The sequence below is a fragment of the Passer montanus genome, unplaced genomic scaffold (genome assembly GCF_014805655.1).
Source record: "Passer montanus isolate IOZ18808 unplaced genomic scaffold, ASM1480565v1 scaffold39, whole genome shotgun sequence".
NCBI classification, from domain to species: Eukaryota; Metazoa; Chordata; class Aves; order Passeriformes; family Passeridae; genus Passer; species Passer montanus.
In genome coordinates, this window is record NW_024368707.1 from 8,323,759 (window position 1) to 8,349,654 (window position 25,896).

Consider the following 25,896-nt stretch of genomic DNA (forward strand, 5'->3'; position numbering starts at 1 on the left):
GGATTGAAGTGATCACCTGCTCAATACCACATTGTACTACTGAATGCAGAGGAAGCACTGCCACAGCAACAGTTTTGAACCATTCTATAATGCCTATTCAAATATTTCTGGTATTAAGTTTTGCTCAGTGATATTGATCAGATTATCTTAAGGCAGTATAGTTCCTCTCCATGTTCTGCCATTCGTTTGGCCACGACACTGTTTTCTTTCAATGCACTGATAGCTGATGCCTTTTGGAGCTGCAGTAATGTAAGGATAGGCGAGGCAATGCTCATGTAAATAGGTAGCTACTTAAACTAACATTATTGAAAAACAGTTTTGGGGGACACAAGCCCTTCTTTAGGTCTCAAATACAGCAGGAAACTTTAAAATTGAAAACAGTTTCTCAGTTTACATGAATGTGCCCAGTTCCTAAGAGAAAAGCAAGGTGCCAGTGCTTTAAAGATAGCTCCCAAGAAGCAGGCTCTGTCCAACCTTTCTTTTTGCCATTCCTTCAGCTGTCAACTTCAATCACATAATTTAGCAGAAAGCTGCTTTGCAAGAGAACAGCTAATACCTACTTCTACAGGGTCCAGAATACAGGTACCCACACCACAATCTTCTAGCTGCTACCTGTAACAAACTAGAAACATTTAATTTACCTGACCTAACTGTGGACAGGGATCTCAGGGATCTCATGTACTGATGGAGATGAATGCAGGTTGAATACAGGTGCCTGCAGCACACTCACCTATGCTAGCCTTGAATTCTGCTGCTTCTACAGCTCTACCGGGTCCAGAATACAGGTACCCACACCATAATCTTCTAGCTGCTAACTGTAACAAACTAGAAGCATTTAATTTACCTCACCCTACTGTGGACAGGGATCTCATGAACTTGTACTGTGATGGAGATGAATGCAGGTTGAATACAGGTGCCTGCAGCACACTCACCTATGCTAGCTTTGAATTCTGCTGCTTCTACAGCTTGACTCTTGCCTGTAAAAAACCCCACACATCTGCAGAGAAACACATTAATATCCCAGAAGTAATGTTCAATTCTGTACAATGGGTAGTTCAGCATGACACCAGGCATTCTTAACATTTTGTCCTTCATGTCATCTGACTGAAAACCATAATTCTGTACTTATGTCCTTAATGTACTTAAGAATACTCAAGACTGTTAAATTTCTCTGGCAAATTTTAGACACATCACGTTTTTCTACTGCCTTAAAATATTTTAAGATTGTCTTATGAGCTTATTTTAGCACTAACACATTATGTACATATTTTTACTTGCTAAATATTTAATTTCTAGTTCACAGGAAAACTTACTTTTCTAGAAAGATCCTGAGCACATTTTTTAAGCATTACCACAAACACAAAAGACTCATGTGGGATACTGTTAGCACTGGTAATGTCAGGATGTTCTCCAGTTAATTCACACTACTGGTTAAGATTAAAGGACAGTGCTAACAAGCATTTGAAGTGTATTGAAGCTTTTATTTTCTTGCTAAGACATAAGAACACATCACAGGCAGTTCTGTTGGAAACTGAGAAAAAAAACAAGGAATGTATCTATTATCAAGGAAAATAAACTCTGCAGCATCTAAAATAGGAATCATACTTGGGAAAACAGCTAAATAGCAGTTTAACGGTAAGATGTAGATTCACAGAAGACACTTAAAGAAAGTTCTTTCTGCCTAGTCATCTACCTTCAGCTAAGTTTCATGTAGACCTAACAGTAAAACCAAAGCCAGCAACAGGCAGAATCAATAGACAATAAAGAGTTTTTGATGTTAGGTAATTGCTTCACTTTTAACAAGGTGGGAAGACAAACAGTGTAGTTTATGGACCAGCCAGTCAGTATTTGAGAGGTAGTCTAGTTTTTCATTTGACTGAGAGAGGTAGAGCTGGTTGAGAAATCAATAGCTAAGGCCAGTCAAAATCATATCCCAAGTTGTCTAAGATAGCTCAGCCTGAGACTGCTAACATCACAAGGCATTCAGTTGTCTTGCTCATATTTATTCACTTTTATAAGCGTAAGGTTATTGTAAAATATCCAGAGAGAATGCTCCCAGACTTAACCAGCAAAAAAAGCTTAACTACATTTTGGCATGTGCCAACCAATTATACAGGTTATACATATTATGACTCTGAAGGTTAATAAAGCTAAGTGTCTCTCCTTATTTGGCAGATTGATATTACTACAAAATCACAGACATACCAAATACTAGAGGCAAGTTTTTAATTCCATATGGTTTACCTGTATAAAATTCTCCATACATTTTTTTCACACATTAAAAACCCCCAATTATTTTAGAGATGAAAGCCAAAAAGATGTGAAAGTCATAGAGTCAACAGGTAATAAAACCCTTGTTGAAGACATCTGGGTACAAAATCATACATAATGCTCCCTTGGATTGATGTAGGCTCTTCCAGGTCCTGAGTTTTGTGGGTATCTGTTGCTCCAATTTTTGTAGTAAGTTTGCTCATAAACAGGATACATAGGCTGAAGACCCTCTTGCTCCTGTGGCTCTTCAGCCCCACAAGTAAGTTGCCTTTCATTCACAGCTTTCTAAACACACACAAGAAGTAGTAAGTTTCATAGTTCATGCATAGAACCTGCAATTCCTATTATTGGTAAAGCTTTAAGCAAAATCAAAGATACATGATCTCCAAGACAATCCTATGAGTAAAGAAACAGAAATATAAAAATTCCACTAACAGAGTTAACCTCAAATGTTTGTTTCAAATGAAGCTGGACTCTAAAGCTTGATAAATCTAAAGAGCAAATCATTAACTACACAAATGTCTGTCAACATTCCTCTGGTTTCTTTACGTTACTGAGAATTGAAAGCTGGAGTGTTTAAGTATTTAAATTAGTCATCAAACTACTATAGGATATTCAAATGGTACTGCCACTTTTCACTTAACTCACACAATCCAACAGTTATTGACCAGGATGGACAAATATTTTTTTGTTAAAGAAAACCGACATAATAAGTTTATTTCATGGAAAAACATGAAACCAAAGCTTCAATCAGGAATTCAAGCCATCTTATTATTTACCATGTGCTGCAAGTTTCCAGCATCTCTCTCTCTGTACTGGCTCTGCAAAGCAAAATGTTCTTTCTGAAAGAAGAAAAGTTACAGGGGAAAACAAGTCAAGATTCAAAACTGCAGAACAGTTTTGGTTAATACAAAAAGACACCAGTCATCCCAAAATACACTCTGCCTTAGGAAGTCTTAACTGGTTATAATTTCTATCTTAACTGGTTATCATTTAGAATCCTTCTTACAATCCAATGGCTGGTGGAAAAAAGATGAGGATCAGTCAGGGTCACCTGTCCTAGCTGTGTTTCCTCTCCAATACCTTGCCTCCTTTCCAGTCTTGTGTGTACACCCCAAGTCCATCTGCCAGGAGGGCAAAACAAGAAGCAGAATAGGTCCTGATGCTGTCCAGCAATAAAAAACTTCCAGGAGTTATCAACACTATTTTCAGCACAGATCCCAAACATGGCCCCATACTGCAAAGAAAACTAGTTCCACCCCAGCCAAACTGTCCACCGTAGGAGATGAGGTTCAAGACCATTTAAGGAATCTGGAGGTGAAGAAGTTCATGGGACCTGATGAGATACATTTGCAAGTTCTAAAGACACTTTCACGGGCCACTATCCATCCTGTATTAGAAGTAGTGGCAGGACTGTGGTTCCCACTGTCTGGGAAAGGGGAAATAATACCCCCACGTCTTAAAACAGAAGATGAGGAACTACAGGTCAGTCACACTTCAATGCCCAGCAAGATGAAGGAGCAGAAACTATGCTAAGGCATATGGAAAATAAGGAGATGGTTGGTAAGCATTGTCATGGTTTCATTAAGGGCAAATTGAGCCTGTCAAATTTAGTGACTGTCTATGACAGGATTATAGTGCTGGTGGAAAAAAGAAGAGCAACTGATATCACCTACCTGGACTTGTGCAAAGCATTTGATGCTGTCTCACATGACATCCTTATCTCTAAACTGAGGAGACATGGATTTGATGGGTGGACCACTCAGAGGATAAAAAACTGGATGGTCATGCTCAAAGAGATGGCTCATCAGTGGCTCAAAATCCAAGCAAGGACCAGTGACAAGTGTTATTCCTCAGGGGTCTGTATCAGGACCAGCACTGTTTAACATCTTTTTGGCAATGTGACAGTGGGATCAAGGTACCCTCAGCAAGTTTGCCAATGACACCAAGCTGTGTGGTGTGGTGACATGCTGGAGGCAAAAGAATGCCCTGCAGAGGGACCTTGGCAGGCTTGAGATGTGGCTCTTGTAAACCTTGTGAAGTTCAACAAGGCCAAGAGAAAAGTCCTGCACCTTTCAGGTGCAATCATACACACAGGTCAGGGCAATCATAAACACAAACACAGACTGGACAGAGAAGTGATTGACAGCAGTCCCGAGGAGAAGGACTTGTGAATGTTGGTGGATGAGAAGTTACTTTCTGCAGAAGCATTAAAATCTCCCTTCTTTCACATTTATCTTTTTCTTCACCATTGTGATAGAAAAACTTCATTTGTGAAATGGGCTGTTTCCAAACATCCAGTTAATCACCAACTGCCTGAGTTAATGGCTGATCTAAATGACACCAAGTAATGCCATCTAAGAATTCTGATTCAGGATACAGTTTTTACTCTGGTACCATCACTCCCACTTAAGTTCTTCCTTTATGCCACACTTAGTATAGGACCGTAACAGGATAAAGCAACATCTTTGCACAACCGTATGTATTTTTTGTTTTACAGTTCCATATTTTCCCAACAGTATCACAGTGATAGCAACAACACAAAGTAGGCTAGGTTGCTGATCTTTGCACAGAAGTCCCTCCACAACAAGTATTCATACAGGTAGGTAACACTCCCAGTGGTCATACATCCGTATTCTTACTTTCAAGAATTATATTGAAGAGAACCCAATCTCAGTAATATTTTGTTCTTACTTTCTCCTCCTTCCCCTTAACTTTTTACCTTTCCACATTTATTTAGTTAAAGTTCTGAAGCAATTTTGAGTCAAGTCTTAATATGTAAAACTTAAAAATCATTTAATATTTCCTAACCTTCTCCACTCCTTCAACAGTTATTTTTCACTATCTTCACAGGTCTATTTTTTCAACTTTAGTTTGTCAAACTTTTTGTCTGGTAATTCTATTTCAAAGTGTCCCCTCCTGCCCTTAAAGTCACCATGCTTTTGCTTCTCAAGTCCTAAAATGCAGTCTGCATTTCTGAGAATATGCGATTTACCACTTAGCAGGCAGCATTGCTCTTTCATACCTGAGCTAAGAGCATGAGTTCACTACACAAGGAGGCAAAACACACACAGGAACAAAAGAATTTCCATCTCCACCAAAAGCTAATGCTCTTTAAACAAAAAACAACATAAAACAACAACAAAAAATCTGCTTGCTTGAGAAATTCTACCAAGAGTGGATGTGGACATGATTTAGAGACTCACTGGAAACCAGAACAGCAACACAGAGTTGGTTACTCAATTAAAACTAAGTCAAAGGAAATAATTTCACATGGCATGAAAAGACAATACCTTTGCTAAATGATGCAATTATATATTTTACAGGCACGGAGCAAGTGACAACCAAAATCATTGCATTCTGTCAAACAAAACTGGTGCTGAGCTACATAGTCTTTGTCTTCCTGCATAGAAACAACCTGGGATTCTGTGCTTGGACTCCTAACAGAAGTTTGCATTGTCTTACCATTACATTTTGCAGAGTTTCATAAAACCTCAGTTTTACTCTAAGAGTTCTCCTTCTCAAACAGTTCTTCGAAAGCCTAAAACAAATTATCTCACTAAAAACTTCATCTTCCCTTTTCTGATCCTTTCCAATTTAGAAATTCCATTACAAAGGCATCCACTAACAAAAAAAGCTTGTGCCTCATTTTAAACCCAACCTGGTAAATTTTTATTTTTCCTATTCCAAGATCCTTTATCAATACAGATGATTTTATTGATGCACATCTTCTGCTCCCTTCCATTCAATCTTGTTTGTCTAAACAGTTCTGTGGTATAAGGCAAATCATAACAATACTGCTTCCTTTTTCATCAAGGAAGAGATATTCCCACCTGCATAAGAAGTATGACGAAAAGAAATAGAAGTGTGCAAGAGAGCCATATCCTATAAATGAATCAGTATTATACTAGGTTTAAGAGTTCAGTGGCTGATGTTTTCAAATTTGATTCAGAAACATCATCATTTGATAAATGGTATTTGATACTTTTAATGGTGCTAAGACAACCTCACCTTTTCCTTCCTGCTTTGATCAGTAATACAAATACTACAGTTAAAGAACTTTGCTTGGCTAAAGAGTGAGGCATTCTTCCAAGCTGCAAGTCTCAAGTCAGTCTTCTCATGGCCAGACATACCTACTCTAATGATTCCAAGGACTGCCAGAATTAGTGCACCCTCTTACACTCCTTTTTAAAATATCATGTGATAGAAAAAAAATCCTCTTTAAGCCACTGGAATTCTTTCATTGCTCAACTTCTTCTTGATTCGCCTCAAAAACTGCATTGTCAAGCAGAGATTCCTCTCTCACCAAGGACATAACCTTCAGGCTGCTCATCACTCTTTCACATTACACGTAATAGATAGTTCTGAGCAACAGAATAGCATTTCCATGGCAATGATTATTAAAAGAACACTTAGACAAAAGTAACAGTGCTGTTGACAAAAGAGTTGACAAAGATGAACCTACAATCTCCATAGTAAATAAATGCATAATGTCATTTTTTTCCATAGTATTCTTATGTTTTGGACTTTTGCCTCCCTCTTTTAGGGCCATAAGTGAACCAGTTTTTCTCAGTTATAAATTTGTGTCTTCAAATACCAATACAGAGAAATTATGAGTGCTCAGTTACATAGTACTTGTACATACAGATAGCGCATTATTAACACTAGCATGTAAATGAGAACATATATTTAAAGTAAACTGAAAGGTTCCAAGTCTCAAGAAGTGTCCATGAAAGAGACTGGCCATCCACTACTGTCATAGGTCCAGTTAATTTCCCTTCATTTTAATACCATCACCTGCTGACTCAGATATGCATAAAATTAGTTAAATTCTGATTGCTGGGATACAAAAAGGAGAATTTCAGCATCATCTGCTGAATCTTAAATACTTTACAAGATAAAAAAAGCTACTGTACATGATTTCAGTACAGTAATAACAGCAGAGCTGATTGAAAAACTTGCACCTTATTTATAACAACTTACCAGAATCAGCCTAAATTGAATAAATCCACTTTCAATTCTAAGTTGTTCTGAGTATGCAGAAGACACCATTTAAATTCACTCTTCTTTACGTTGCACCTTTGTGTAGCCTATCATTTCCACTCAGGCTGAACTGATCATCTGTTGTGGTTGACAAAGCTGTGACATTCCCCCTACAGTTCTTTTCAGCAGATCCAGAAGTTTACATCTTATCTACCCAGTGAGAGGCTCACCTGGCATCTCATTCTGGGTAGGCATGAACAGCAACTGGAACATCAGCTAGCACAGTGGTGAGTACAGATATTTAGTCGCACAGGATGAGACATCCTGACAGGCTGCTAACTTGTTTCTCTTGCCTCTTTACAGCAATCCAAATGTAGGTTTGGTACACCAAAACAATACAACCAATCACTTCTTGGCTAAAGCCAGCATTTTGACATGTGTTTCTGTTAGATAAAATGAAGCTCTTGCCTCAAGCATAACACAGTACATACTGATTAGAGGTAGTATCAGCTAGGAAAACAGCCTCCAGCTACAGGTCTTTTTGGTTCTGGAGTTCCACAGAGAGAAAAAGACAGGTACACTAACAGTGTTGTGGTAACATCCATTTCTTAAATAAAATCTAGTTAACACCTAACCCGAAGGGGAATCTTTCTCCTCCCAAAACAACTTAAAACTCTGTTTATCCAACTTGTGGAAAACAAATAATCAATTCAGTCTCTTTACAGTTTTTTCTCTATTTACAAAATACATTTTCATAAAACATTGAATTAAACATTCCAAGACTACAGCCAGCTTCAGTATAAGTTTTTTACTACCCACTAACAGAAGCCACAGTAAGCACAACCTAGAAAAAATTCAAAGACAGCAAAGCTCTGAAGAGGAAAGCAATAAGGTACACATTCTCTTATGTCTACCTCCTTTATAAATTGCCCTGCAAAGGACCTGCAAATAATTGTAGGACCTCTGCAAATAATTGCATTTCCTAGTATTGTCATTTTGCCATCTAGCAGCACTACAGATGCACAAATAACACAATAGACAATATCTTTTGATTCTATAAGTAAGATAATATTTTTTCAAATACTTTAAGCAGAAATATTAGCAGAAGAATAATTCATCAAAAATTGCAATTGTTGAGTACTGCAGTAACAGAAGAAATAGCTATGATGCTCATCCTGAGCACAGAAAAGCACTTCTTTTGTGCCATCTTTGGTGCTAGACCACATTTAAGGTAAGAAGATGAAAACCTATTATTCTTTATGCCAACAAAATGTTTTCTACCTTCACAATGTTGTAATCATCAGGCTGCTACTACTAGATCCACTACTACCACAGCAGTGGATCTCAGAATAGTTTCCTGCTTCACTCAGCAACAAGATACACAAGTATTACCCATTGTAACATTTATGACACAAGGAAAACTTTTATCAGCAACTGATATTTGGTGAGCTTTAGGAACCATCAATCACAAAGAAAATCTACAAGAATATTTTCAATGTTATTAAGAACTCCATCAAAATCCTTCTCAAAGGTAGGTGAACATTTTATTTTCCCCTCTATGAGAAAGGACGTTTATAGGTCCTTACAGCTGCAAAGATACACCATAGTATTGGAAAAATGATATTTCTTATAAACAAATGATTGTTTTAATTAGCTCAGTGTTATGATTCATGCACATCAGTGGTCAGAATCACATCATTTATGGTATGTACTGAGGATGGAACAAAAATTTTATTAAAAACAATTACAATCTAATTCTTACAAATACTGATAGGTAACAGAAGTTTTCTTCAATGAAGCAGAACTCTAAAACTGATTAATTTAATATAAACACACACAAGACACTTTAGGGGCCATGGCCAGAATCTATAACTGACGGGTTTATTATATGAAGTGTAATAATCAATGATATTAGCTTAAGTCACCTCTCAAGAACAGGTCTCCTCTATAATGCCTAGTGCAAGAGAAGCCTGAATTCACCTGGAGTTTCCCAAGCACTCCAGTCCACCTCAAAACCATGCTGCAAGAAAGAATGTAGCCCTACCCCTCCTTGCTCCCCACTTACTCAAACTGTTTCATTTGCTAGAATCAGCTTTCCAGTGTGACCTCTACAAATCGGTTTGATCAGACTACACCCACACAAACATTAAATGCTGGTAAAGAAGTTTTTTGCCTATTGCTGTCTTGCTTGGACAGCATTACTTTAGATGACAAGAAGCTACCCCTGAAAGCACACTAAAAATTTAACTATTTGGCATGAAATTGGTATGGGTCTTTGCTGCTGGTAAATGCAGGCAGAAAAGATAAAATTAGAAGTTACATAATTGCAAATATTTGAAAGTGATTTAGTGGTCTTCAATGAGACTCAAATTCATACTTTGGTAGATTAGCCATGTCAAAGCCCAAATTCAATCTATCCCCACCCCTCAACCGTTAATAACTTAAAAGAATGGCAGTTGTTTCTAGCAAGAGAGCTTTTGATAAGGTCAGTTTTTAAGTTTACCAAGCATAATTTTTCTCTCTTATGAAGACTGCTTTATAAAACTATGTATATTCTCTTAACACAAAATTTCAACTATAGGTTTTTCTAATTCAAAAGGAGCTGTATCTGTCCAAGTCTATTAGAAATACAATATATGATCTGTCTACAAGTTTCCTGACCTCTACGGATGACTTTAACATTATAGATAAGAGATTCAGATATCACATATGTAGGGAAACAGCTTGGTTGTGAAACCATTGAAAGGCTTCCATATATTATCAGGAAGGCAAAATCAGACCAAGTTAACACAATAGAGCAAAGTTAACACTTTCCTTAAGTTAATTTAAGATGCATATAAACACTTACTCACCTGAAGCATAGCTTCTTTTTGTGGCACTGACATTGTTCTCTCCTCAAATGAGGCTGGTTTGTGAGTGGGTGGAAGATCAATCCTGTAGTAAAGAGGGAATGAAATATGACACATCGTGTTTGTGAAGTCCAATTGAATGGTCAGGTATTAACTGCCAAATCACCCAGCGCTCAATACTCAGGGACAAACACCTTTCAGTCAGCAATGACTCAGATGTGATATATTGTAATGGAATATGTCTACCACTGGCACACGCTTTTTGTAGAAAAGCACTACCCAGAATTTGTTATTTATGGCATCCTGAATTAAGCAGACTGAACTTCCCTCCATACACTCCAACTAAGGAGGATTAGAAACTACTGGTATCTAACACGTTTCTAAGTTATGAGATACAGCTTGACCAACTTTTAAAATTATAGGCTTCCCTTAAAAAACAATTACTTGAGAAAGCCTTATTAGCAATTCTTACATGCAAGACTTTTTCTATTTTAACTTTCTCAGTGAAAGCAAGTGGTTATAAAAGAATTCAACTGTTTAAGATGATTCATAGAAATAAGCTTCAGATACAGAATTTAAGAGAAACAATGGTAAAAGGTGCTCAAAAGAAGACTCCTGACTCATATTGCTAGCTCAATGCAAATGAGGAAACTTATTTTATGCTAAAGGCTTAGTTATTTTACTTAACTACATGAGCAACATTTCTAATTCAGTTTTAGTCTTAACTGTATATGGGATATAAGTAACTGTATATGGGATGTAAAAAGACCCATCTTTACAAATATTCCAAGCCCCTGTCACTTTTTAATGCATGTTCCAAACAGAATCTAGACATCATTCACTTCAACTGGCAACATCTTTCCAGATGTTTTTGTTTCCTTCTTTTTTGTTTGATCACCTTGAACAAAGTAAACTGCATGTCTGTGCCAGAGACTTGAAGAAACAACCAACATTCCAGAAAGCACAAGAAGTCAGTAATTTCTAAGCATGTATCTGTGGGAGCTTGCTTAATTTTACAAATATTTCAAAACTAATTTTAGGGGGCCTTCACATTTGCAAAGCATGGCAAATTTACTTGCAAGTTAGACCTGCAGTTACAACAAACTAGCAGTCACTGGCAACAGTCAAGAGGGAACCCTTTTTTGCCCTCCAGTTACAGCCATGAGTAGTTTTCTTTCAAAGAACTCCAAACTTCTCAAGAGATATTATATTACTTCCAAAGTAATTCTTACCTTCCTCATTTCTTTTTCAGAAATGTGTGATTTCACATTTGTGTACTCTGAAAATAGAGCCCTGAAATTACAAAAGCTGAATAGCTGCTAAATTAAGTCAGACACTTAAATTACTGTACAGAACAAACTCTTTCTGCATATCACTTTCAGCTGAATAAAAAAAAAGTCCAACACATACTCACACTTTGTCAAGATAGGCTGGCCTTTTCTTCCTTGGGGTCAGCAGCACTGTCACAAAGATGGTAATGATAAAAAGAGCAAGGACTGCTCCAATCACAGCCCCTGCTACAGCAACAGAAGATGTCTGCTTAAATGGCACATCTGCAATGTGATAGCATAGATTACAACTTTAAGAAGTTCATATACTTTCAATACTCAGATAAGCTACTTCAGTGTTGTTCTGAGAAACGCTTCTTCCTGCCACTGCCAAACAGAAAACCTTGCCCTGCACTAGCACTTTTGCAGTATTGCTTCAACTTACCCAACTAAAAAACTGGTGGAATTAAGAGAGTTCAAGAAATAAAAATTTTTTATTTCAAAAATTTTATGGACTACTTTTATTAAGTATCATGCTTTCATTCTTGATTTCAATGTAAATAATATTATGAAACATATGATTTGCACTTAAATAAGCTAAGAAGGTGTTAATTCAAAAATCTGGGCAGCTATGGTTTATTGACAATCTCTCTTTAATGACACTTAAGTTTGCAGAAAGCAAAAAAGAAAAACAAAATCAGGGTAAAAAACCCCATATACTAACTACTAGGAGCAATGAATATGCAAACAAACACTAAGTATTTGACTGATACTTATCAAAGCAAACCCTAAGACCACTTACCATTTTTAGGACTTCACACTCCAAGCTACAAGAAAGTAATTTTTATAAATAAATTTTAATAAGGAGAGAGAAAAAGCTGTGGTTGTTTGCTTTTACAGCATTTTTCTTTTGACCTTAGCATTGTCAAATCCAACACTGAACAACTCTCATACTGAACTAACATACTTGTCAGTCTTTAAAGGCCACTCCTTTCACTATGCTTAGAAATAAATTTTTAAGTCCCAAAACTGAAAAACCTGCTAACATACTTTAACTTAAAATCATCAGTGCTTTGAACTTGTGCCAACAAGCTCAACAAAAAGTTTCACAATTGGAGTAATTCATGTCAGCTGCACTAAACACTTACCTACAAAGTTCAGGCAGCGTACATTAAATGATGCTCTCATTTACATTGAGTACTGAATCAGAAAATTTAACAGCGAAGAAACTGAAAATTAACACAGTTCTATACCTTCAATGTATTTCTAAAGCAGTCCACTTTATTATTACTCAAATTCAACACAACCATTCTCTACTTAATCTCTTACCGAAGGAAATTTTGAGAACCTCTTCAGCTTTACGTTCTACTCACAGATAAAACCCCTGAAATTATGCAATATGATTTATCATTTCCTAAGATTTCTAATGTTGTTCTGCCTGTATGCTGGAAAGCTGAGCAAAACCCTTCAATTCAAAAAAAACCAAACCAAAATACATCGCTTGACTTGCACTCTAATAAAGCAATTCCTGTCCCCTCACTGCTTATCAAAGATCCAACATGAATATGCCCCTGGGATCGCACTCACAAAATATATTTAAGTAACTCGAAAAAAACTGAAATAAGTTTTTTTTTTGTGACTTCCTTAATGTTAAACATAAAGTCCTAGAGTAACAACTTGCAGAAGTTACTTTGCTCCTCACAGATGAATGCAACGTACCACTTTTGGTTTATGAAACCAGCCCCAACACCATAAACTGTCCTGGCTTTGGCTGGGATAGAGTTAATTTCTTCTCAGGAGCTTGTACAGTGGTTTGGTTTCAGCATGAAAAGAGTGCTGATAGCAAAAACCAAAACATGGGTAGGTTAAGTCATGTTTATTCTAAGATAACGACTTTTATTTTGTGTGTGTGTCTCTCATACTGTGCCAGTGAGGAGTTGCACAAAAGAAAACTAGGAGGGAGTGCAGTTGGGACAGATCACCTGAAGTGGCCACAGGGATATTCCACACCACAGAACACCATGCCAAGCATACAAACTGAGGAAATTACCCCAAAAGAAGTATTGTGCCTCACTTGTTTGTTTCTCCCCCTTTCATTATGCATTACTATTATTGTATTTTACTTTGTTGTCAATTATTAAACTGTTCCCATCTCAACCTACAAGTTTTACTTTTGATTCTCCTCCCCATTCCACCAGGGTGGGAGAAGATGGGCGTGGGCATAGCATGAAGTTGTGTTGTGCTTAGCTGCAAGTTGGGCTTAAACTGCGACACAGGCAGAATTCATAATTTTTCCTGAAGAATGGGCACAAGAATCAGTGGAAGTGACCCTTCTACTGCATTTTAACTGGCTTAAGTTTGGTTTATACTGGGTGCCCTCTTCTTGAAGTGGGAAAGTCTCAACTAACTAATATACATTCTTAGGTCCAGAATTCTTGAAGATGCTTTGGTCTTGTTATTATATCAGAAGAGTTCCTTGATTGCTTCATCCTAACTTCATGGTGCATTTTCTTCTAGTAAATTCTGCTATATTTTTAACACATCATAAAGTATTATACTTTCAATCAACTCCCACCCATTGAGTCTGATTATGGGTGAGATGACAAACACCCATTTGCTTCTAAACACCAGGAAAAATAGTAATATCCCAGCACAGTGACACACAGGATCTTAAATGCAATTACCACAGGACACACTTCATTAGGTTTGGCAAAACATCAGTCTAACCAGCAGAATGATTATAAACCCAGACCACCATGCCAAGATGAACAAGAGAGCACCTAACATGTGTGGTGCCACCTAAAAAGCATTTTAACCACCAGATGGTCAGAAATAGATGGGAATTGATTAACTCCAAGAAATATGGTTAAGGTAAACAAAGACAATAGAATGAAAAAAACAAGACTATTTTGAAGTATGCAATTCCTAGTTAGTTTATCAGCTGTGCTTGAAATAGATGTTTTGGACAGCAAACACCTCCATTTATCATTCTCTTAATCTTCTTAAAAGAGTTTCTGAAGACATTTGTTTTATAAGTTTGTGCTCTCTTAGGGGAATACTAAACAGCTCATCTCAAACAGCTTAAACACTTTAGTTCATTCTATCCAGCCTATGAGTTTATTGTACTTCTCCATATCCAATTTTTAAGAATATACCTGGGAAACATTTTTGAACACTACCTGTGTTTCAGAATGTAAGAAAAAGTTTATTCACACAACAGCCATTTGTAGTACAATCAATTGTTTTTACAGTAGATATAATGTACAAAACATTGCAACGCACGTAAGCCCTATCCCTATTAATAACTTCAACTCCAGAACATTTCAACTTCTCAACCCATAGGAATTAAATATATATATATTTTAAAAATCAAAGCAAAAAATCCACTGGGACAAAAGCAAGATATCCCATGTGGAAAACTGGTTTATGGTTATGTTTATTTCCAAGTAAAACCATCTTTTAAAGATGATATATCAAGTTTTTATTTGAAGAGAGGTATAATCTCTTTATTCCAGAGATAATTTGGATCAGAACCCTCTGCTAGAAATTTCACTCCTTTTCTTTTGTTTGCACTCAAACTACAGATAACCACAATATCACTTGCTATTGTTTTTGAGACTTTGGTCAATCATGTACTCCATTAATCCAAACCCAAACTTAAGTTGTTTAGGGATGCTTTTCCATTTGAATTTCAAATAAAGCTGTTGTCTTAATATTTTTTAAAGACATGCAGTCATATGCAATCACAGTGTATTGTCTACAACACTCAATATAACTATTTTTGGGAAGCTCTAAATGCTGTAAGCTACCAAACATCATGAGGACAGAAAAGAACTTCCAGCATCAATGCTCATGGAGCGGCTTTATGCAGCCTATTTCACATTAATGGTAGCAGACCCTTTTCAGGTTTCAAATACTAATAGCCTTATAAGCTTCAATTTCCGCAAGCTAAACACTTCAAAAGATTTAGTATTCTACTTATGAATTCATTGTTCTGCAATTCATCTAAAGTTGTTTCATTCCTCCTCGCATAATTGGCAGATTTAGTTTGGTGAATCTGCTCAAGATAAAGTAGAACTATTTCACATGTCAGACAAGATTTCCTATGTATAATGGATACCATGTCATTTTAAAGAACATGTAAAATCAGTATGAATTATTTGCAGGGAAACCAAATCCACTGTGGTACAGAGACTGCACAGAGACTGAATTCCTGTTTCATAGACTATTTGAGTTGCACCACTGAAGAGTGCATTTTCAATACCTGAAGTAGCAGTGCAAATGTCCACTTCCCTACTAATAATCTGAAACTCTGTCTACCCTCTTCAAAGCAGGTATTGTAACTTAGTCAGAAGCAGCGTAAAACCGCTGTTTTAACTTCTGGTCATAGAAACTAATGCTTTTTGGCACCTGGGAAAATAAGCACATTCACATTAGCCTCCAGCTTTGGAATCTATATGGGTGTTTCCTCCTTAGTTGTGTCCATATAACCAGCTTTTAAGTTCAATGGTAAGATTCCCACAAAGCCTCCAGAACAGGTCTCAAAAATTGCACCCTGTGGAGTTGCAAAGAGCATCTTGTATGCATTAATGAGTTTTGACATCCTGCCAATTACAGGCCTAACAAAACACCTCACTGTATGTATATATACAGACACTAGAGTAAGCTTTAGTAATCAATGACTATAAAAAAATAACTTTTCATCTTATTCAAATACAAGCCTTTGACCTGTTTACAGTTACTCCTCAAAATGTTGTTCATAAGTTAGTTTCAGTGCAATGACTTAACTTTTAACTATATAGTTACAAGAAGGCTCATTAAAATGCTAAGAGGTATTCATTTTTATGCAGAAAAAAACCCTAGAAAATAAAGCTTCAATTCTGCTGTAACTTATTTTAATTGGTAAAGTATTTGCTATATAGAAGCCTTAAGTTTACTGTGGATGGTACCTAGATTGGGTAATTCAAAGCCCCCAAAGACTATATTTGATCATTGCCTTGGGTAAACTTATTTTTAAATCAGAGAGCCAAGACAGCCACTTTTTATTCTTAAACAATATTGAATGGCAACTTTAATTTAGCCTTTTTTTTAACTCTGACATAGACCAATATAAGCACTCTGCATTAAAACTCAAATCTTAAACAGTAGTACAGCATTGGGAAAAAAAAGCAGCTCAAATATATTTTCCCCAGATTCAGTATTTCCATTGTGTCAAGTCAACATATAAAAACCTTCAAAAAAAAGTTTCAAAGTTTATTCTCCTCTTGTGTAAGTATAAACAATCTGAAAGTGACCAGCCAATGAAGCGAACTGCAGGTACACGTTTAGTTTTCAGTGGTTACTACACATACCACTCCCTCCGAGATATTACTGCACCATCTAAGTGAGAAACAAAGTCATCATCCTCATAAAATTCACCATGCATAAAACCCATTCCAAATGTTCCACCTTCATGGTAATCCATTGGTCTTTCATAACGGTCCTGGTACCTGTTAGTATTGTCTACATTGTTCAACTCAGGTTTTCCAGGGTCTTCCAAATAATCTTTAGATATTAAGTTCATTGGGTGCTTTGTTTCTTTTTTTATACTGCCAGGGTAAGAACCCATTTCATCTGACTGAAGAACATCTATTTGGGACTCTTTTTGCATATCTGATGGTGGAATGTAGCTCTTAGCAAAGTAGTCACCGCGGAACGTCTTTCTTCTCTTATAGTAGACAGCTCCAACCAGAGTACCAAGAAGTAACAGCAAAAGAACCCCACCCACCACACAACCAACAACGATACCCCAAGTGTCGTCCTGTTTTGTTGGCAAGGTTGATGTTGGGAAATTTATTATTCTAGGTTCTGTTGCTAAACCTGTGGTGCCATCAGTCGAAGGATGCCAGGGAACCGTGGGCAGTCGAGTGGTAGTAGTAGGAGGATCTAATGGAAAGAGCAAAGAAGTAGACAAGACACAGAAAAGGCACAGAATGTCAATGCGAGCTAAATCAGTTAAGGGTTTATAAGAAAGCAAAGTTGATGGGTATGTTCTACAAGAATAGTTTTTCATTCTCAAGTTCATGGCACAATAGAGGTCTTAAATTACTCACAAGCTTTGAACTAGCTTTCTTACACATGGTTTTGAGTTAAGCTGCAGCAGTACAGAAAGTATGAGGAGTGAATAAAATAAAAATAGCCTTCAGGTACACAATTTGCCCTCCTCAAAATAAGGAGATGGGAGTTTTTCTACTCAGATGTTGATCATCATTATTTACCTCCTCCAAGGAGGAAAAACTCAAGCAGTCCTCTACCTTTCCATCCAGCCATAGGGAATTCTGGATCAAATTAATTCATGATGCCACAGAGTCAATTATTCCACATTAAATTTCCCCTTCAGAAATAATTCAGGGCACTGAATATAAGAATGAAAAACCACGAGTTGTGTGCTCAGTCACATGAACTACTGATTTTTAAGCTATTCTCTCCAAAAACATTTGTTTCATTAATAAAACTTACTCAGCCTCACCTTGGGATTAGTGAAAGAAGCATAGTTAAAAATGGCATGTATTAATCTCAAAGTAACATTTATGTTGAGCAAGGAGCCTTCAGGTTTTTAAAACAACAAAAATTGAAACAGTTGAACCAATAATTATATCTATGCATTCCTTCTATAAGCCTTTTGATTCTTCATGCACAAAGAAACTTCCATATTCATTCCTCAATATAAAATATAAACTGATTTCATGTCAGGTTATGCATGTAAACAAGAGACTGCCAGATACCAAACTTCTCCAGCATGCAGCTTTTTCCTTTGTTCTTTAGGTCTACTGGAAATGTATGCATCTGTATTGCAGGCAAGGTTCCAAGTGATGGCCTGATGACACTGATATGATACCAATCAACCACAATAATATATACAACTACACTTCTTATTTCTATGCCATGCTGAAGTTACTTTTTGCCTTGCCCATTGCAAGCTAACTATTTTAAAATCAAAAAAACATTTCTAAACATATTATTGTAGCTTGAACCTTTCAGAGAGAATATTGCATGGACAGCAAGTAGCTCATTGTATCATGTAATTTAGTTAAATGCCCATAAGCAAGATCCATGAAAGCAGTACTACCACCACATTAGAAGCACTCTAAATTTACCATCACAAAGAGGAAGCCAGATAGAACTAGATCTCTGTCAAGCTTTCAGTGATTTGACAAATCACAATTCAATAACCATAAATATGATTTTTAATCTCACTACTCAGAGACAGGCATACAATTTTCTCATACTAGACAGAATTCTCACATTTGTCATGATTACTACACACCTTGCTGCTGAATGAAACATTTTAAGCATGACATAAGTAAAATTTCACACAGCTTTTCAAAGGACATAATTATATTCCTTAACTATGTAAAAAGTGATGGTTTGTTAGGGAACTATGCATAAATGGAATTAATTTGACAGAAGACAGGAAACTGAGCAAGAAAGATGCACTACCAAAATGAATAAGAAGAATTCAGATTATGATTTTAGTAAAAATCGACTTAAAGTGAGTTTGGTCATTTAACAAAGAAGTAGAGATTTAAGAATCCAGGTTTACCAGGGTTCTATGTCCCACACATCCCTAGGTCATGACGTTCAAATCCCTCTTCTTTGAAAAGGTATTTGCTTAAGACACAAGATTTATGACCTGAAAACACAATTTCAAACAGTACCAGCAAAATCCTTCCAAGCTATGTACTTGTTTGGCTTTGATTATTTGGCTTTCTAACTGTTTTGCCTCTGATACTGAGGTCTTATCTCTCCACATCCACAAGTATCCTGGCAAATTTTACCCTTGCATATATGAAATAAGCACAATTACAGTCTTATTAATATATTGGAAATTCAAGGTTTTACAAAGAGTTTTTCCTTCAAAACTTCCCATTCATCCACCAGTTGTCAGACTGTCCAGCTGCATTACCAACAAGGACTAATTAACATATAAAATCAATTACAAACACAGGATCAATTAAGCATTTGTTCATGTGTATTCCTGCAATACATAACCACGATAGCTGTAAGATTTATTTATTTTGGTACCTTCTATTGTTGAAGAATAACAAAATTAAAACTGTCCCTTCTTGTTTATAAGGCCAATTACAACTAAGACTATGTGAGTTCACTTCAGATGTCATTTAGAGCTTTCTAAATGTAAAACTGATTTTTTTTTTTACTTCCTGTACCAAGCAAGTTTCCCAAATGGAGAACAACTTTAAGATGAGGAATGCCAAACTTCGTAACATTTTGCTTGCAAATCACATCACGAATGTCATCTCCAAATCAAGAAAATGCCACCCTTATCTGTGGCTATGAAGGATATTATTTCATTTCAGCAAGTTCTTTAACTATAATATTTCACATAATCACTGATACATGTTTGAGTTCTTAATGCTTTCCACAAAACATTAAGGGCATAATTTAAATTTTGTTTCATATGGCACTTGATTCAAAAGCAACAATTTCCTACTATGACTTCCTTGAACACTTTATTTTGGACCTGATGTTCAACAGCTCTTGTCTCTTTCACTGATGTAGGATTCTATTGCTACACAAAGCACAACATATTTTAATATCCACACAGGTCAGGGAGCTGAAAATAGCAGAAATTCTGGAAAAATACTTGGGTTTAGTTGAAATATGCCTTGATTTCAGTTTTTGTTTCTTACTATGTTCTGGGGCCTATTCAAATACTTTTTACATGTACCCTGCAATAATGATGAGGACAAGCAAAGACCCCAACAAAATTTCTTCTACTCTTAAATAGCTATCCCCCCCATTAAAATAAGAGACAAAATTGAATAAAGCAAAACCCAATTTTCTGGTATGATTATAGCAAGTAAAATGTCTCCTTCCATTTCCTGGTTGGTTTCAAAGCCTCTGACACAGTTTTCTGCTAATAAAAGCAAGACTTGCTCTTGACTTCAAATGAGCTCTGATACTTTTCCAGCTCTGATTGTTTTCCAGATGTTTCCCATCAAAGTCAGTACCAAATTTCAACAGTGTCAGCTTGATATTTTTATTTTTCCCTTAAATTATTATTCTTGATATAGTTTTCTCAGCTTTTACAGTACCAACACATCTTGGGCAGGGGAGTTTCTACCATTAAGTTGAGTAGAGGCATCCAACTAACGTAACATGTTTCGCATCCCAAACACTATATCTCCCTGCTTCAATCCTCCTGCCATACCACATCCTTCAAATTTTTGGGATTCACCTCTGCTTCTGGTGCCAATTCAAAGCCAACAATAAGCCAAGTGTCAGAGAGATAAAAGTAGAAAGAGATGGATGAATCATCCCTAAAAACCAGACCACTATCTTCAAAGTCTTAGGTTTAAATCCTGTCTCGGTATTATCAGCTTATCATTGTTAAAAAAAACAAACAAGAGAACACAATACTCTTAAACCATACACCATTTTGGATTTAGCCCTCTATGAAGTATCTGAGTGACCAGCTCTACAACAGATAAGATAATTCAATACTGCTACAATTTACTTGGGTTAAAATTTGTCATTTAAGCATTACAGAAACTAAGTTTTGTAAGGAAAGGTTCCTTGGAGAGTTGTGTTAACGCAGTCAAAGTCGGTCTGGTTCCAAAGGCCATAACAGAGTGGCCAAAAATAGTTCTCTCTATTTGCAAAAAAACAATCCCACACCATTCAAGATGCAAATGTCCCCTTTTTTGCCTCCTACAAGACAAGAACCTGCTATCAACTACTTATAATCCACAGGTTAGTTGGCTTTGAGCAAATTACAAGACCTGTCTTTGCACACAGCATTTCACTGCATGGCAAGTACCTGCCTGTGTATGTAATACTTGTATGTTTGCACAGATACATACATACTACTGTGTCTTGACTTGCTGTTCTTGCTAAATTACCCTTATATGTTAAGTACTTAATAATAATTCTGTGCAGTTAGGTCTTAAAAATTAGTTCTCTCTTTCAACTGCTGAAAAGCTTATGTAGCAACTCCTGTATGACAGCAGGAAAAGTCAGCTTTCCATGGAAGAAGACTCAGTGTCTGAGAGTAAATGATTTGGAAATTTATCATTCTTTCTTTCTCCAACCACTGCTACTGTAATGTCAAGTAATCAGTGAGGACACTGCATAACACTCTCCCCACAGTGTCTTGCCTACAGAGATTCCACACTGGAGCTAAACATTTTCCTTAGAATTATTTTCAGTGTGTGCTCCCCCACCTCTATTTTGGCAGCATAATACTAATATTGGTAGCAACAGTTTCTCTCATCAATCATCCACTTTCAAAGTTCAGTGTGCTTTTGTGGTTTCCAGCTGGGATTTTCATGCACCAAATAAAAAATTTTGGTATTTTTTGGGACACAAGAGAAACTTATTATCGTAACCTCCAACATTGAAGAATATTCAGGAAGTCCACTGAAAATTCAAAGCTTGCTAGACCAGGGAGCAAAAGCCCTTTGCTAAAGAGCAATTTGTCAACATCCCTTCCAATATGTAATTTAGAAAATAAAAGAGTGCCTGTATTCATAAGGCGCTCTCAGAACAAATGTTTCTATATGAAGCAGCAAAACCTAAAACCAATGATCAGTCTCTGCTATGTCAATGCTCACAGTGTCCACTCTACAAGAAGGTGACCCCTGCACTTACAAAAAACACCTTTCTAGAATTGCTGCCTAACAAAGGTTGTCTTTACTTTCAACAAAAGTAATCTCTTCCAAAGGGTGTCATGACAGAAGAAGTATGTTCTAACCTTAATGCAAGCCTCGCAGATCACCTCTCCATTGCAAGGGGAGAAAGGGAAAGCCTCAGTTAACAGCATGAAGGTGAAAGAACAGAGTCAAGAAAACAAAATTCACTTCCTTGTGTAAGAAAACTGAGTAAATCAATATTGTACAAGGAAGTGCTTTATATATCAAACTGACAATGTTTTGGAAAACTTACTTCAATGCTTGAACTCCACTAGGAGCATGACTTGCTTTTGCTGGACAACTATGGAAAAAGTTTAGCTTTACATCATTGAATTAATAAAAATTGCAAAGATAACTGTGCCTTAAGTGCAACATAAAAATAAGTATCACACTTCAAAAATCATTTGAGTATTTCACTATTCCTATAAAGATGTAGAATCTCCCACAGCTGGAAGATGAAGACAGTTTAGTTCCTGCCAGCTACTTCTCTTTCATTTATGTATTTCACGTCAAGAATATTAACAAGATTTAGGAGCACAACAGAACTTATTAAAAATATAGCTTTGACATTTTAAACAATGAATATCAGGACCAAAACCAATTTTTTGCTCAGCTTACATTCCAAACCTACAACACATTTCACCTTAATAAGTATTTTTTCTAGCAGTTAAAAAGCTTAACAACTATGAGCATGGTGACTGCTCAGAAACATTAGCTTCATAAATCCTTTTTGACAACTTCATAATTAAAATTTGAAAGCTGGTGTGATCATACAGCTTTGTCTGTTAACTTCCAAGTTTCAGTTCACATTTTATGCCAAGTTTTATAAAAAAATAGATTAAAAAATACAAATATACAAAATACAAATACACAAAAAATAGATTATTCCAGCTTATTGCTCTACAGTACATCACTGCCATGTTTACTATTAATAGATACCCAGTGAGTTAAGTCAAATATTACAGGTGGTAAGTGGATTGATTATTAGTCACTTGCCCATCCTGCATAATTTAAGGCCATTTCAGTTAAAGAACTTTTCAAATCACTTTGAAAAGTTATTCTGAAGACTTACAATAGAATGTACTTAGTATTTTTGTTTCTGAAAACGTACAGGTGTTACAGTAATAATTGCTTTACCTCTCCTGTTTTTATCAAGTCTCCTATATACGAAAAGTTTATACACAGTGCTTTTAATCCTTTTGTCAGCATGATCAACATAACACTTTTAAGACTGAAATTTACTGACAGCTAAAACCTTTATTGTTAATGGTGCACCTAACTGGCACAACTATGACCCTTTATGATTCTGCACTAAATGAGGCTCAGTTTTGTTGCTCCCTGAAAACAGCTAAGGTTTGCTAATTGCAGTTAAATTGCTACAGTAAAACCAAGTTGCTGAGCACAGCTGAAAAGCAGCACACATATAAATAGTGTCCATCAGTTCACAGCAAAGGCCAACTGCTGCAGCTTAACTGTCTCTGCACTGAGCTGGTTTAAACTCTGTAAGATCTGCATTAGGCTAGAACATAAACCTTCACCACTGCCCAACTAGCCTGTATGCCCACCCTGCTTTTCAAAAACTTGATTCATTTTAGGAAATACTATCTATGATTTCCTGATTGGGCTGTTTTAGTCAGTTAGTTGAAAACAATTTGAATGACAACCTTTAATTTTCATGCATGACAGTCACAGTAAAAAGCATGAGGTCTATTTACAGCACATAACATTTACAGAACCAACAACTTGAATAATAGTGGACTTGAAAAAAACTTTTCCCCACTCCTTACAGATAGAATAGGGCTGAGAACAGAGCTCCAAACTGCACTCATTTTTTGAGCAGGTCTGTTTGAAAGTTATATTCTAGTCAAACATTTCACCCTATTTAATGATGATTTTCTAATTTTTTTGAATTGATATTTCTTAGTGTGCCAGTTTTTGTAATTGTTTTGAGACTACTATGCAGTCATGAAGACTTCTCCATAGAAGCAGCCTTAGAACCAAAACACCCAAAAGTAACTCTCACAGAACTAAATTTCATAACAGTTGGCAGCACTTGAATTCTTTTAAATGATATAAAATTCTAGCTATTAGAGTAGTTTACAAGTAATTCAACTGTTTCAAACTATAAGTTTCCAGTTAACTAGCTCATTGGCCAGATTGTTAATTAGAACTTACTAGCTTTCCACAGTGGCCTACAGTTGTAATTACATCACTGACTTCAACATTATCATTCATTCTAAAGATGCAGATTCTAAAGTGAATTCTGACTGATGTGGTTTCAAGCATCTTGTACTTATAGTTTTAGTCTTAAATTCTCATTCTCATTTTAACTCTTAAGTGTTCATATGCAGTTTTAACAAAGAAGTCATCTATGTTTGTATCCACCATCGCTGTATTCTCTAACAGGCCACCATGTGCTCTGACACTTAATTTGCTTAATGAAATAACTGATGTCAAGAGCTTAGTAAAAAGCAGCAACACAATACAACAAAATGAAGTTTAAATTTTCATGTCTATTATCTTCCTTAAGAGCCTCTATAACACTAGCATTTATTGATTAAGGTAATTTACTTAATCCCTTATGAAAATCTGAACAGCTTTTCCACATTTGTATAGAAGTATTCATGCTTACTGTAAGCCATAGTGCTCTTTCACATAAAAGGTGTCACAGTAAAACATGAATTACATTGTGTTTATGATGCAAGGCTGTGAGTTCCAGCAGCAGTAGTGCTACACAGACACACAAATTTGCTATATGGTACTAGTAGATCAGCAGGAGTTGTGCATGAGGTATTTAACTTGATGATTACTGGGTATCTGAACCCCAAGAAAATGCCACAAGTAATGGGTGTAAAATGCACACACTCAGAACATAACCCTAACTTCCTTAAAACAGAGCATCTTCAGCTTTTCTAAATGTAGTTGTTCCCCTTCCACTAACATCTGCTTTCTCAATTTATTACAGACAAGGTACTACTTATTGCAGTCAATGTGTCTTGTCAAACACAAGTTAAGACCATTAAAAAAAATGTTAATTTGACTACCAAGAGAAAATAATTATCTTAGAAGCACCTTAACTGTAAGAATTTCTCCTATATGTTGCTATTAAGAGTCAGTTTAATGCCAAATTGTGCTGTAGCTTTTAAATCCACACTTTCAATGGCTTTTCACACAAAAAGCATATATTTTTCATATATTTCATGCAACAACTGGTGGGTCTTCAGTTTGCTAATTCAATCACTGACAAAAAAATGTTCTAAGTTAACATACTGTCTTTGTTAAGAAGTAAGACTTACCTAATATGTAGATAGTCTTCTGATCACTTTTCTGACCAAGGGCATTCGTCACCTTACAAATGTAAGTCCCAGTGTAGTTGTAAGTCAAAGGGCTGCTGAATTGCAAAGTGTTGTTAACAGCCAATAGTCCTTCAGGCCATTGTCCATCCAACCTAAAAGGACAGTTATATTTCAAATGTGTATATTTACAAGTAGTTTAAACAGAAGGAGTTTAAAATGATATTGCCAATAATCTATAGATTGAATATTTCACTGTGCTCTGACACTTCCAGTGGGCTTTCCTTCAATATTCTTAGTGTACACCTGAAGGTTTACTCAGTATTTAATTTCTGGGCCAAATCCTTTAAATGTCAGATCTGCTGGAACTAGCAAGCTGTCTAAAATCTACACCATTACAGCTAAGAAAACAGCATCTCAAAAGAACTTGGAGGAACAAGACAACCCAAGCTCTGAAAACTAACAGTCTAACTAAGAAGCACTTCTGCTGTCAGGATTAGCTGCCTGTTTCATTTGCATTCAGTAGATATTTCTGTCCATA

General features: G+C 36.2%; 1 protein-coding gene across 1 annotated transcript in view; it reads right to left on the reverse strand.

The window, feature by feature from the left end:
* Positions 1–768: 768 nt before the first annotated feature.
* The window catches only part of NECTIN3 (nectin cell adhesion molecule 3), a 61,425-nt gene continuing 36,297 nt past the window's right edge, over positions 769–25,896 (reverse strand). Inside the window, exons 5-9 of the mRNA XM_039717889.1 lie at positions 25,359–25,510; positions 11,518–11,656; positions 10,107–10,188; positions 3,051–3,113; positions 769–2,556 (exon numbers count right to left, since the gene is read on the reverse strand). Of these exons, the coding sequence (XP_039573823.1) occupies positions 2,380–2,556; positions 3,051–3,113; positions 10,107–10,188; positions 11,518–11,656; positions 25,359–25,510 (613 nt within the window). The 3' untranslated portion in view covers positions 769–2,379. The remainder of the gene's footprint in view (positions 2,557–3,050; positions 3,114–10,106; positions 10,189–11,517; positions 11,657–25,358; positions 25,511–25,896) is intronic.